The sequence below is a fragment of the Watersipora subatra genome, chromosome 7 (assembly GCF_963576615.1).
Source record: "Watersipora subatra chromosome 7, tzWatSuba1.1, whole genome shotgun sequence".
Taxonomy (NCBI): domain Eukaryota; kingdom Metazoa; phylum Bryozoa; class Gymnolaemata; order Cheilostomatida; family Watersiporidae; genus Watersipora; species Watersipora subatra.
Genome location: NC_088714.1, coordinates 6,178,446 through 6,192,061, shown reverse-complemented (window position 1 = coordinate 6,192,061; position 13,616 = coordinate 6,178,446). Strand labels below are relative to the sequence as shown.

Genomic DNA, 13,616 nt, shown 5'->3' with positions numbered 1-13,616 from the left:
CAACAGCTTCGTAAGGAAAAAGGGTTGGCTAAGATTTCTTTAAAATGCCTCTCCAAATGTAGCAAATGCCTGAACATTTTCATCGTAGTAAACATAACTTGTAAACGCTTTTGTCAATGGCTAGTAGACAACTTGAAAACACCGGTAGCCACATGAACTGGATGTTGAAAAGGCTAAGGACATTGGTGCATTTAAACATTTAATCTTAAGGAGCAACGACATCCACTATTTTTGGATAGAATCTCCCGATACCATGAAATGAGTGTGATTATAAATATTAATAAATCAATATAGGTATACATGTAGAATAATAGCATCACCGATATAAAACTAGAAAGAATATTGGCCTAGCACTTCAATGATGCAATCAAGAGGTCATAATGGCAGCGCAGCAGGTCATATTGATTTGTTGGATATCTCACTATCTGTATGTATGCAACGCCACTTGTTGTATAATAACTGCTGAATAATAACGCTGAATAATAACACTGTTAGATATTGTAACGATGGGAAGTTAAGTTGAGAATTGATTTGCGAGTTGTGTACATGTTTGGCTAAAATAAAATGTAAAACCATAATGGTGTATTGTTGCATTTTAAAGTCTGATGTAAAAAAGTTAACATTTAAGAAAGTTAAACAAAATATGCCCAAACTAAGTTCATAGATTACATTTAACTTCAACATCTGTTTTTCAAGTGTTAAGACTTGTGCAAAAGACTAAGCATCCATAATTACATTTACAATAATCACAGTATTGTTGAGTAGCATATACATTCAATATATACAAAGAGTGTAAGAAAGCCTTTTTTCTCCACACATTAAGTTTCAATATTATGACAGCAAAAAGATTTTGGTCTTCAGCAGAAGATAAGTAACCTACTTGTATGAGATTGTTCAAAAAATTTATTTCCACAAGATAGACTTCCAATTGCATTTTTTCTATTTCAAATGATTTTTATTTGAGATTCATTTATGAGCAACAAAATTTCCATCATTAATTCATAGACTTTTAGAACCCAAATATAACTAGTATATATATGAAACATATATATATGAAATATATATATACATGTACAATAATATATGAGTATTCATTTCAGTTCTAACTAACTACTTAGGTTCTGTGACACAAAAATTCAAAAGCAAATTTTAAATCATTATTATTTAACATATTATGGACCAATTCTGATTGGGTAACATTTATCCAATGCAAGAGTCAGTAGGCAATGTCCACATCATGCATCATCCGTGCTGGCTTGTGTTTAGTTATTGCTTGCCGAAACAATGCGAATTCATATGTTGGAGACTTGATTAATGCAGAACCATGAAAATATTAAATAATTTCACGACCATAAAAATGATCTATCGCAATATATACTACAGAAGTTGCCTCTCCTAGTATAAGATAGGAAAACTCCCTCAAGACTTAACTCTCTGATTAGCCAAGACTGAAGCATTCGCGATGTTTTTTCATTATTAAAAAGGAGTTATAAAGCATATCTATTGATTCACATAGAGATGTGTCTCTTGAAATATGCATAGAGCTACCAACCGCACAAAAGAACAAGACGATCGCTCTATTAATCGCTCTATTAATACTAGTAATTAGTCAAAGTTGACGACTAAGTTTTTACATCCGCTTAGGGATGTCATGTTGAGCAGACATGAGAACAATGTGTAATTTATATTTACTATTCATGATAAAGGATAGAAACAATATCTGATCACCGCTTAAAACTTGACTGCATTTTTGTACTTGATGTACGAGTTACTTATGCAGCAGACATTGTAAGGCACTTTCTACTTTACAGGTATTCTCTGCACTTCGCAATGATGGCATTTCATAGCTAGATATAGGAAGCTAGAATACATGCATTAGTGAGCAAAATGGTCAACAAGTCAGGAGATAAAGCGTGCATTAGGACGTTAGAAATTATTCACAGCACTAACACTGCGTCTGTTCTCTTTTATCATAACCTTCACATGCTGAATACAAGGAAAATATGCTTACAAATCACTTTTTCTATGCTATTGTGTTCAAAACACTAAATAAAAAAATATTTTGCATTTTCCTTACCATCTCATTAGAACAGCAAGTCTACCGTGACAACACTACATCACTTGCTAAAGTAAAAAATCCGACCTTGACAACGATGAAGGTCAAATTAGGATGACTCTTGTCTAGACAGCGCCTATGTCGAAGAGACCAGTTTAACGAAACCACGTTACACAAGAAAAATTCTTGAAGGCAGCACTCTATGACTTGCGATAGATCACCACTGCTTTTTAAGTTCAAGCTAAAATTTACCTTATTACTTCGAAAAGCATTTTCAAGAGACTTTATGCCCCTGTTAATGAATAGCAGGTGAGTATTGCTGGTAATGCGCGACTCTACTATAGTGTTTCCAAACACACATCTGATAGCACATGTCCACATCCAATCAGTCTTGAAATACGTTGAGTTTTTATCATGTAACAACTTACAGTACATGAACTTACAAAAATCTTTTGTAGATTTTATCAGAATGTGATTAAAATTAATGTAATTAATTAAAATGAATGTAAATTTAAATGAATGTAATTAAAATTGATAAAACTTGATTGTGAACAAAATGCTCAAAAAATTACATGCAAAATGATGTCACTAGTTGCTATCATTGCTATAGTTGATATCGTTGCTATAGTTGATATCGTTGCTATAGTTGATATTGTTGCTATAGTTGATATCATTGCTATAGTTGATATCATTGCTATAGTTGATATCGTTGCTATAGTTGATATCATTGCTATAGTTGATATTGTTGCTATAGTTGATATTATTGGTATAGTTGCTATGGTTGATATCGTTGCTATAGTTGATATCGTTGCTATCATTGCTATAGTTGATATCATTGCTATAGTTGATATCATTGCTATAGTTGATATTGTTGCTATAGTTGATATTATTGGTATAGTTGCTATCGTTGCTATAGTTGATATCGTTGCTATAGTTGATATCGTTGCTATAGTTGATATCATTGCTATAGTTGATATCATTGCTATAGTTGATATTGTTGCTATAGTTGATATTATTGGTATAGTTGCTATCGTTGCTATAGTTGATATCGTTGCTATAGTTGATATCGTTGCTATAGTTGATATCATTGCTATAGTTGATATCGTTGCTATAGTTGATATCGTTGCTATAGTTGATATCGTTGCTATAGTTGATATCGTTGCTATAGTTGATATCGTTGCTATAGTTGATATCGTTGATATCATTGCTATAGTTGATATCGTTGCTATAGTTGATATCGTTGATATTGTTGCTATAGTTGATATCATTGCTATTGTTGATATCGTTGCTATAGTTGCTATCATTTCCATACTTGATATCAGCTAGTGTGTTCAAGTTGCAGCGTTACGCATCTCTATTCTGTCAGTCCCTTTGCAATCATTGAGGTCATAATCGCACTTTCGACTGATCTGAGCATTTTTAGCGCTATCAAGTTTTGTTGATTTTAACCTCAGCCATCAAAAACAATAACAAATGATAAAAAATACCGATACTTTCTGATGAAATCTACAGAAACGTTGTGTAAATTCAACTTCAATCATATTTGCAGGTGATGCCATGAGCGAGTGAGTAGCATCTGCACCCGATCTAATTGATCATATCATGGCAATAGTGTGCATATCAATAGAGTTATTAAGGTCAATTTTCATACGGACATCTCTATGAAAAGCAGGGCATGTATTCATTTAGCTGAAAAGTTTGATATGAATTCGGTAAAACTGGCAAAGGTAGAGCTAGTGAGATATTTAATAGACCTAATCATTCTGTTTTAACCTTGAGTTTAAGTCCTCAGGAGAGCAGACAGTTTTTTATCTAAAGATCACAGAATAGTGTAGGGAATTGGTTGTGGTAGAGAGGTGTGTTGTTGAAGGCACTGATATCACTCTAAGAGAAGATAACTCTATGGTTGTGGCAGAGAGGTGTATTAAATACAGAAAGAACTGAGTTACGCAAAGCTGAATAATGCAAAATATCTTGTAACAAGATGGCAACCATTGAGCATTGCTGTGAACTATTATAGCAAACAGTAATTGTAGTGACGGTTGCATTTGAGTTAAATTGACTAACCCTTTGGAGGATGTGTCACTCTGCCTCGAGACTGAGTCTCCATCCGACCCTTGCGACATATGTTGAACTCTTTCTTGCAATTGAGAAACAATTTTTTGCTCGTCAGCTGTGTCTAAAAAAAATTGCTAAATTTCATGAAAAATGTACAGTAGGAAAGTTGTATCCAGTAGTAACAGTAGCTGTGTATCCATGTAGCAGTGTAGATGAGCGAAATTAAGCTCTCCATGTTCTCAGGAACAACTATGTAGCGGACAAGTGTAATATGAGTGTAGAACAACTCTTTACCATGCAACAGTTTATTAATATGCTAAATAAAGCTTCTCTCACTACCCAGAAGACCATAACAAGGTAAACTAGGTTTGCAATGTTAAAAGACATCTAGTAAAATAATTGCCTACATGGGGTGTCCAGAAGCTGAAAGCTCCGCGAATTGCTGAATGTTTTTAGTCTTATTTCTAAAGTTAAAGCCTTAGGTACCTAAATTTGTGCATCGAAACATTTCATAAGCCTAAAAAACTACAATATCATGACTCGTCTTCAAAGAAATCCTCAGTGGCTACACAAATTATGTTTGCTTCCTATTTAACATTTTTCGCAGTACAAATTGTAAGTTTTAACTGTCACCAACTTTAGCATGAATTATAATATTGTAACCTACTATAAATGCTATATATAAATATATATATAGCATTATAGCATATAAATGCTATATATATAAATGTTATATATATAAATGCTATATATATAAATGCTATATATATATAAATACTAATACCTAAGCAGGTGGTTAAAATGATTAGAAGGGGTTAATAAGAATTACAGATGTAGCTTGTGAAAATTATTAAGAGTCACAGATATAGCTTGTAAAATCATGATGTTAAAGTTAGGAAAATGTTGTTAAGTGGCACACTAGCTTAATAAAAACTTTGTGGCATGCCTACCAAGTTTTTATGCTCAAGGTCAATGAAATGCTTAGAAAGCATTTCATTTCTTTTTTTTAAGAGATGATAAATGTGGTTTGTAAACTATTAAAAAAAATTCCTAAAGGCAAAGCTCACACCTTCCGGATATATTATTAAAAGAGGATGGAGTTGATAAAAATTTTCCAATTTATGCTGAAATTATTGTTAATTTCTTTCAATTGCCATATATGTTTTGATAGCTCTGTTAATAGTCTCTTATTAACATGCTTAAATGAGCTTTTGTGATTGGTGTAGCATGTCTTGAATGTGCCTTCTGTAAGCCCAACATAGGTGTTAGTTTGTGTAGTGTCTGCAGTGGTCACTGTTGCCTGGTATAATCGAGTAATGTTGCCAAGTAATCGAGTTAAGCATTTTCCTTCTAGCGGACAAGTTTGCTGTTGGTGGCAATTACATTCTTTGGTTTTCTCTCATGTTAGTGTTATGCTTAGCGTTGATTTGTTGTGACTCATAATTGTATGTCTTATTTGTTCATGCAGCTATAGCGGTTCTTGCAGTTGTTGTTGTTAAATATTTTATGCAGTTTGTTGCTAGGTGGAAATTCAGTAGCGATGATTTGCATGAAAATTTTTCCAATGTTAGTTAGTACACTCTTACTATAAGGAGGATTGTACCATATGATTTTTCGGCGGCGTCTGTATGTTTTGGGTGTTGTAGTAGTGGATCGCTGAATGTACTTGAGTTGGTGTTCATATCCACCTGTCTTAAGGGCCTGTTGGTAAATTGGTGCTGCTCTATTAAATGGGTCTTTGTTTGAGGAGATAGTTGATAACCGCTTGTTTATGGCATCTGGAATGTTCTTCAGTACGCCAGGAGGATGGTTAGACTTACTGTGTACATATGTTGGTGTGCTGTTTGATTTCGTGTATGGTATAAATATCCCAGTGTTAAGGTTAAGCGTGACGTCGAGAAAATTCACAACCTTTTTGTTCGCGTCTATTGTGATCTTTAAGTTAAACTTATTAAAAATTGAGCATAGTTCTTTCTTTACTTTGTCAATTTTTTTTGGTGTTGCTTTTATTTAGCCAAGTCCATCATCTCGGTAAAGACCAAATTAGTTTCCGTGCTACTCTTTTATTTAATGCAGTAAGTATGATCCCACTATTTCACAGCATTCAGCCCCGTTATAGCTGCCCATTGTAATGTCAAACAAATTGGCTGCATCTTTTTTGCCAAAGGTCTGCCTTCATGGAAAAGAATGTTTTTTTTTAACTCATAATTGTTTGTTTTTCATCATCTGATATGCAATTGTATTAAGATGCAAAGTTCAATGCCGCTAATAGCTGCTCTTTGGATATTGAGGGATAAAACTCCACGTCAAAAATTATAAATGAAAGTTCTTGTCTATTATAATGTATATAGCATATATATACACTGTATATATATACGTATATATATATACATGTTCACTAGTGTTTCTATACTTAAAGAAATAATATTTTTTAAATTTTATGGCTGCCCCCTGTAGCTTGGCTTTTATTGGTGAAGTGTTACTTAAAGCTACGATTCTCTCATTATTTATAGGTTGACTTGCAACAAAATTCACATAACAGTTGTTTGGTATCAAAACGTTCACCATGTCTTACTCTGCTGTGTTGCAGATTCAAAATATGAAAAAATGTGATTACCAGCACTTAAAAGCTCAAAAATGAACTGTTAATTGCAGCCATCACGAAAACGCCGTAGGTTTGAATCCCTCTCAAAATGGCTCAAATGTGACGTAGTTGAACACGATGTGCTTATGTTTACACTTTCATGCAAACACTTCCGTCCAAATATTTTCACAAATAAGCTTCACGCATTTAATAAAACCATGTCTATTGCCCTTACACATCTATTTCATTATCATTGTAATGCTGTCACTTTGAGCACTGATATCTCAAAACCTAGCCAAAACATTAGTTTAATTTTTCAACTTTAGCTTGAGGGGTGCATACCATCCTCGGATAATCACAAGGAGCCTGTTGATCACCTGTGATGGTCGAAAAACGCTGCAGAAGTTGTTCGCGTCATTTGGTGGAAAATATGGGTCACATGATCAGATTATGACTAAATTATTAGACCAAGCTAAAACGAAACTGTAAAGTAGCGAGCATCTACTTCACAGTTTCGTTTTACACTTTTATCAAGGTTTTCCGGTAGAGCCTGAAGTGTTTGTCATGAACTAGTGCTATGAAAAGTGCTATATTGAGCATTTTATTTCACGTGATAACATCGAGTGTCAAAACATTAACCACATCAAGTTGAGTACGACATCAAGATAAGGGGATTCCAACCTAGACCCGGTTTTTCAACTGTTCATTTTTGAGCTTGTAATCACATTTCCACATACATGTATTTTGAACCTGCAACACAGCAGAGTAAAACGTGATGAACCTTTTGATACTAAATAACTGTAAAGTAAATTTTATTGCAAGTCAACCAAGTCAAGCACATAAATTATATAATTTTTCATCATATAATGTATTTCAATACATCAGAGTCTTGGATTTCGAATGAGCCTATATTCAATACACAAAGAATAAAAGAACTGTGAAAAACAGGGTGTCAAAAGTATGTCCTGCAATAAAAAAACACTAGGTTGCGGTTCCCACAATGTGATGTCATAATTATTATTTAGCCTTAGGTCATCGATCCCTTTCGCTGCCATTGAGGCTGCGCTTTTCTGTGACAATCGGTGCTGTTAAGCCCAGAGAGCGCTAATAATAAACTAGGATTCTAGATAATCAACAATGCCTGGGATCGTGCTAATGCCCCGACCAATACCAACACATGTTCTGGGTTAATTAATTATGCTTCAATAAATATACTGTCGTTGACAAAGGTAATGAAATCACATTGATTAAATGGTGACCTGCAGTGACTTCGCCCTAGGACTATGTCACTATGTTTCCATGATGCGCAGTGCTTCAGAGTTGCGCTATCTCCGAATCATGGAAACGGCGTCTTCGCACTGAAATCACTGCGAAGCCAGTGCAAATTCGCAGCAAAGAAACAGCGACTGCGCAGTGGCTGCGCATAGCTCTCATGCAGTGGATACGGATTCTTCGAGGGCCATAAACTAGTACAAAGGTTGTCCCGCTAATCTTGTTTTTTTCTATTCTTCCGATCTTCTTTCACCTAAATTTAATTATGGTCTGCATTCACGAGGATGATGAGGTGATTACTTTCCTGGACTTTGTTATCGATGCCAACACTTTTCGAAAAATAGGTGAGAAGACCTAAATTAACATATAAATAATATATTACTTAAAAATACTTATTAAAAATATATTACTTTGTAAAAAGTGTGTTAAGGTTTGTAAAACCTTGTGAATGTGTATTGTAAATAAAAGTATAATGACGACAGAATCATAAAAAGACCGTTTATGACGTTCGGTATCTGCGATCGATTCTATTTCTCCATCAGGCGATTCGATTTATACAATTTCTCTTCTCTGGCTAATTTGCTGAAATTCTGAAAACCACTGCGCAGCATGGAAACGTACAATCCCCTCAACTTCGGAGGGGGCTGCTTCGCAGTACTGCGCACCATGGAAACATAGTGTATATCAATTGCACTTTCGGAGATCACGCAACGCTTGAAATTAATTAGTCTCAGTCGTGCCCCTCAACATCACAATAAAAAGAGAGGGCTAGTGCATAATATCATCGGGAAAACATAGTATGGTGCTTGGAATCTGTGTTTATTATCATAGAAATAATCTGCACATGGAGAGCTTATGACACTGATTCATTTGTCATCTTGATTGGTTCTCCGGAGTTGCCCTACCTTCGCCTGCCACTAGCGTCATTATCGTTGTTGATAAATATAAGCGGTAAGCGATAAAATAAGCGGTAAGAGCACACAATACCGAATATGAAAATTGTGGCATCACAATTTGAGCCTATACCATTGAACATTTCTGCGGTAGAGCTCTAGGGAAATCCTATAAACACCAACCAATGTCTGTCTCACCATGTCAAACAATGGCTCATTTGAAAGCCAAGATATTGAAGAACCTGAATAAGTTGAAACTACTTATGTAATTGATATGCTTTAAGGACATGAAATAATAAAAACATGCCATTGTGTGTTTCCCTCTAATCGCCTATCATTAATTATAACGCATTGCTGTAGAAAAACTTTGGACCACAGCATAGCATTGAATGCAACAATAACACAAATTTATTACTGGAAACGATTTGAAAAATTGTTTTGTTATTTTTTAGTATTTGCTCGAGGCAATGATCTTTGTTGTGAAAATGTGACGACGAGTTTGATGCCCAACAATATTAAACATACAGCATGTAATAACAGTAATGACAGTGCGAATGGGCCTACAATGAGCACACAACTCCAGCAGCCCTTTTAAGCAACGCAGCAAGAACTATACAGCTATTATATTGAAAGTTATTAATCTACAACAGATTAGAAGTTACTCAAACATATCATAAACCTGCAGGTCCTTAACAGCAACTTGGTAGAGCAGTTGGACAAGTAAAAAGCAGAGAACCATGTAAGCTACAGAAATCTTAACAGAATTTGTACTTGATTACAGATCTGTACATACAGACGGTGGTTGAATGTGGTTATTGTTTGTAAGCGAGTAGTCTGTCTCTCACTACTACCGTCTGTCTATGTACAGAAACATGATCTAAATCATTAAAGACATTGACAAGTGAGAAAGCTATAATATCAAGTAAGCTTGAAAAACTACAACAATGAACATTTTTCTTGTTTTGGTGGGTTGATGGGTGTCATGAAACTATTCCAGAACTTGATGATGATAGAAAACCAAGGCAGTTACCCTTTGACCTTACCCTTACCTGAAGTAATGAACCCTCCGAGGTACTGCGTGTTGAGTGGCTGGTCAGAGATGGTGCTGGTAGTATCGGCCTAAAATTGAAAAAAATTGTTTAAATAAACCTGTGTCATGCACTGCGCATGATGCATTCTCTCATCTTGTATTACAGTAAATACGTGCAAACAACTTCCACTCAGACTTGAATAAAATCCTGCTGATAAACAACAGCTTCAAAGTTCTATGTAATACCGACAACTCTTTCTTCGGGTGCTGTAAGACGATATTTGTCATTTCTTTGGGTGCTGTAAGACGATATTTGTTATTCCAACTTTTCCAGACAGCGTACAATAATCTCTCACTTGTTGCGACCAACCGTGACGGGCTGATTAAGTGAAAATCCACTAATAGAAACTAACTTTTAAAGTCACTTTTCATTAATCGTAAGCATTTCTTAGGCTCATTAGATGATTTTGAAAATTGTAGGCATTTAAAAGGCATGATTAAAAGAGTCAAAAACACTTTGCAATTTTACGCTACCAAACATAACAAGAAAAACAGCAAACCACAGCGCCTGCTACCACAATGATGCTTGTAGAGAGCTCTCATAGGGACAAAACACGACAGATTGATTTATTTTCAGATTGATGTATTTTATTTTTTTTTATTAATTTTAAAAATGAAACATAATTTTTTACAATAATTAAAATCGGCGTCAGTACTTTAATAAAATATTGAAGCCGCAAAAAAGTGAACTCGAAGTAGAGAGAAATTAATGTATTAGTTAAAATTATGGTGGTTTGCGTGAAATATAAACTCTCTAAAGAAAGCGGTTATTAAATCTTTTGAGAACTGAACTAACTATGACCTTCAAAGATCACAGAATAAGGGTGGATAACAAGGAGGAAATGAGCTGCAACAAAGACAGCTTTAAAATCTTGCATCTGTGGACTCTGGCAGGAAATGATAGGTAACTAATCATTAAAGAAGATGTGATATGAGAGTTTTCAAACTTTATACGACAATAACTCATTCGTGCGATGATGGAGGTTAAAAGAAATTATCGACTTGCCATTCTCGGTCTGCTCTTTGCGAACGATGAGTTCAACTCCTGCAAACTGTTTTTATTTCTGCCTGCGCAATAGTTCATGTAGGGTATAAAGTGAAAACCATATTCTTTCTATATTTCTTGTTGTCTTTGTAAGATTTAAACATTTTTGATAACAATATAACAATAATTTAAATGGAATCAAATTACTGCAATTGAATAGTGGTAATCCATCTATCTTCTATATACATTGTATATATTCCTCAAAGTATGTGTGTCCATCCAGCTATAGCTATTAAAATCTTGGAATAAAGAATCCGATGCGCAGACGATTTGATTTCGGCCCTACCATTCACCAGTCTGACGCTGTACCTGGTAGGCCAACGAGATTGAGCTGCTAGCTTGCCGATATAAGTCATTATAGGAGGGCAAATATCCAAAGGCTTTGCGTACTAAGCAGGGTGATTGCATTAAGTGATTGTCATTAGTTAGCTTACTAAAATTTTCCAGTGGCAATCTGCCAGGCTAATAGCAGGCAGCTCTCATAGTTTATAAACTGATTTTTATTCCCCGGGCAACGCCGCGTAGCGCAGCCAGTATATATATAAATCTCAAGGTCTGTTTGTCTGTCTGTCATTCATGTGCCCAGCCATAGCAATTAAAATGTAGTAACAAAGAACCTGCTTTAGACAGGAATAGAACTCAGAAACTCGGGTTCTGCAGACAGGCGTACTATCTACTACGTCGTACAACCTACTTGCGGCACTATGGAACAATTGTGCACATAATTATTACACCTGCCAAACTTTAATACCGATTGATGAAAATGGCACACTTTACACTTCATCTATCACACTAGAAGATCATGATTGAGTGAGAGATCATCACGCAATCTTTTTTCCTAACCCTGGCTTCAGAGGGACACACACGGCTCTTATTATAGTAAAGATTTAGACTAGCGGTAGTTACTCAAACTCACTGAGTAAAGAAACTTACCCAATTAAAAATAAATTTTCTATGCACAGGTAATGAACAAAACTTTCATTACCTGCGCAACGCCGGGCATTCACCTAGTAGTAATATAATCTTGAATGTATTGATAGACTGCAGAACATAGACTGAAACTCCTTAACAATGTTTATTCAGAAACTTTGGGGAGCTAACAATGCACTCATAGTTATGTAAGTACCGAGACTCATTTTTGCTCAAATACTAGACAACCTTAACCAAACCTCTACAACAGTCTCAGACAACAAGGAAGTGGCGTGGTAATGTTACATTACCTGCAGCTGAGTAAGTCACCTACACAATGACAGCGCTTCATCTTTATCATTAACCTTCGTGACTGGACACACCCAAAAATGTTTGACAAAGAATTATTTCCGATAAAATGATGCAATAAACTATTAACCATTTTTGCAAAATCCATAGACCTTAACACGGTCGCTTTTAAAAAAACGAAGTTGGCAATTTTAACTGAAAATAAAGTATATTTTTACAAATTTTCAATCAACAGACTTTTCAGCATAAACAGAAGCGTGTGAATACTAAATCCCCACTTCATATTGCCACACCATACCAATGATGCAAAGCACTACATATTGCCAGTGCTTAACCTGGCAACCCGTGTACATAGTCAGATGAGCCTGTGGCCAACAACTACCTGCTGTATAACCGTTGAGGCCTTTAAGTTGGTTCGCTTGGCTTTGGTTAGAATGTCAAGTCTAGACTTCCTTATATTACACTCTTCCTCATTCATTAAGTCTCGCATAACTTTAGCAGATTGTATCTACGAAGAAAACACAGAAATTAGCCTGCATCACAAGGTTAGCAGAGAGAAGACAATCCAAACAACTGTGTAAAGCAGAAGAGCTCAACCATACTTCTTACGTTAGCAACATTTGAAAACATTTTTTGTCCTCTTCTACCATGTTTTTTATTACCCCTCCATTTATTCCCTTTTTTCAATATTTCTTTACTTACCTCCTCCTCTAATTTTTTTAGTTCCTCTAAAAGGTTCTTTTTCTTAGCGGTCATAGCGTTAATTGAATCCTCAAGAGTGGGCAACTCCTGTCGAATCTTTTCTTCCCGTACAGTAATGACAAGCAGCTGCGAGATGACGCTTTCCTCTTCTGTCTACATTTAGAGACAGCATTATTAGTACCTAGCCTATTCAGTTGCCAATATTTTCAACAAAACTTAAAAATGAGCTATTGACACAAAAGGAAAATAAAATAAAACCTAATATCAAACACATCATTAAAAAGTGAATTATGTGTTGAATCAGATGCTTTTTACAGTTTTTGCTACACAAGTTCTTTCCGAACTTATGTAAGGATCCCTGTGGGTGTGTCAAATTTTTCTATTTTTTAAAAACTTTACTCCGTCATTAAAGAGTTAAAGTAAGTAATAGCACATGGCACATATTAAACTGTGAAAAAATAAATGTAAAAAATGTAAAAGAAACTAATCAAAAAATTATGCAGCAAAAGGTTTTGTTACTTCACCTTAGACACCGGTGACATCAAGTCATACATAGAGGTGGCTCAAGTCGTACATGGATGTGACATCAAGTCGTACATGGATATGACATCAAGTCATACATAGAGGTGACATCAAGTTATACATAGAGGCGACATTAAGTCATGCATAGAGGTGACATTAAGCCATACGTAGGGGTG

General features: G+C 35.1%; 2 protein-coding genes across 2 annotated transcripts in view; both read right to left on the bottom strand.

Moving 5' to 3' along the window:
* Positions 1-13,616, bottom strand: part of LOC137399579 (zinc finger protein 106-like) — a 79,469-nt gene that overhangs the window by 52,629 nt on the left and 13,224 nt on the right. Inside the window, exons 10-13 of the mRNA XM_068085758.1 lie at positions 12,919-13,071; positions 12,599-12,724; positions 9,913-9,982; positions 4,124-4,235 (exon numbers count right to left, since the gene is read on the bottom strand). Of these exons, the coding sequence (XP_067941859.1) occupies positions 4,124-4,235; positions 9,913-9,982; positions 12,599-12,724; positions 12,919-13,071 (461 nt within the window). The remainder of the gene's footprint in view (positions 1-4,123; positions 4,236-9,912; positions 9,983-12,598; positions 12,725-12,918; positions 13,072-13,616) is intronic.
* Positions 4,119-13,616, bottom strand: part of LOC137399577 (uncharacterized) — a 29,696-nt gene continuing 20,198 nt past the window's right edge. Inside the window, exons 13-17 of the mRNA XM_068085756.1 lie at positions 12,919-13,071; positions 12,599-12,724; positions 9,913-9,982; positions 9,047-9,105; positions 4,119-4,235 (exon numbers count right to left, since the gene is read on the bottom strand). Coding sequence (XP_067941857.1) covers positions 4,119-4,235; positions 9,047-9,105; positions 9,913-9,982; positions 12,599-12,724; positions 12,919-13,071 — 525 coding nt within the window. The remainder of the gene's footprint in view (positions 4,236-9,046; positions 9,106-9,912; positions 9,983-12,598; positions 12,725-12,918; positions 13,072-13,616) is intronic.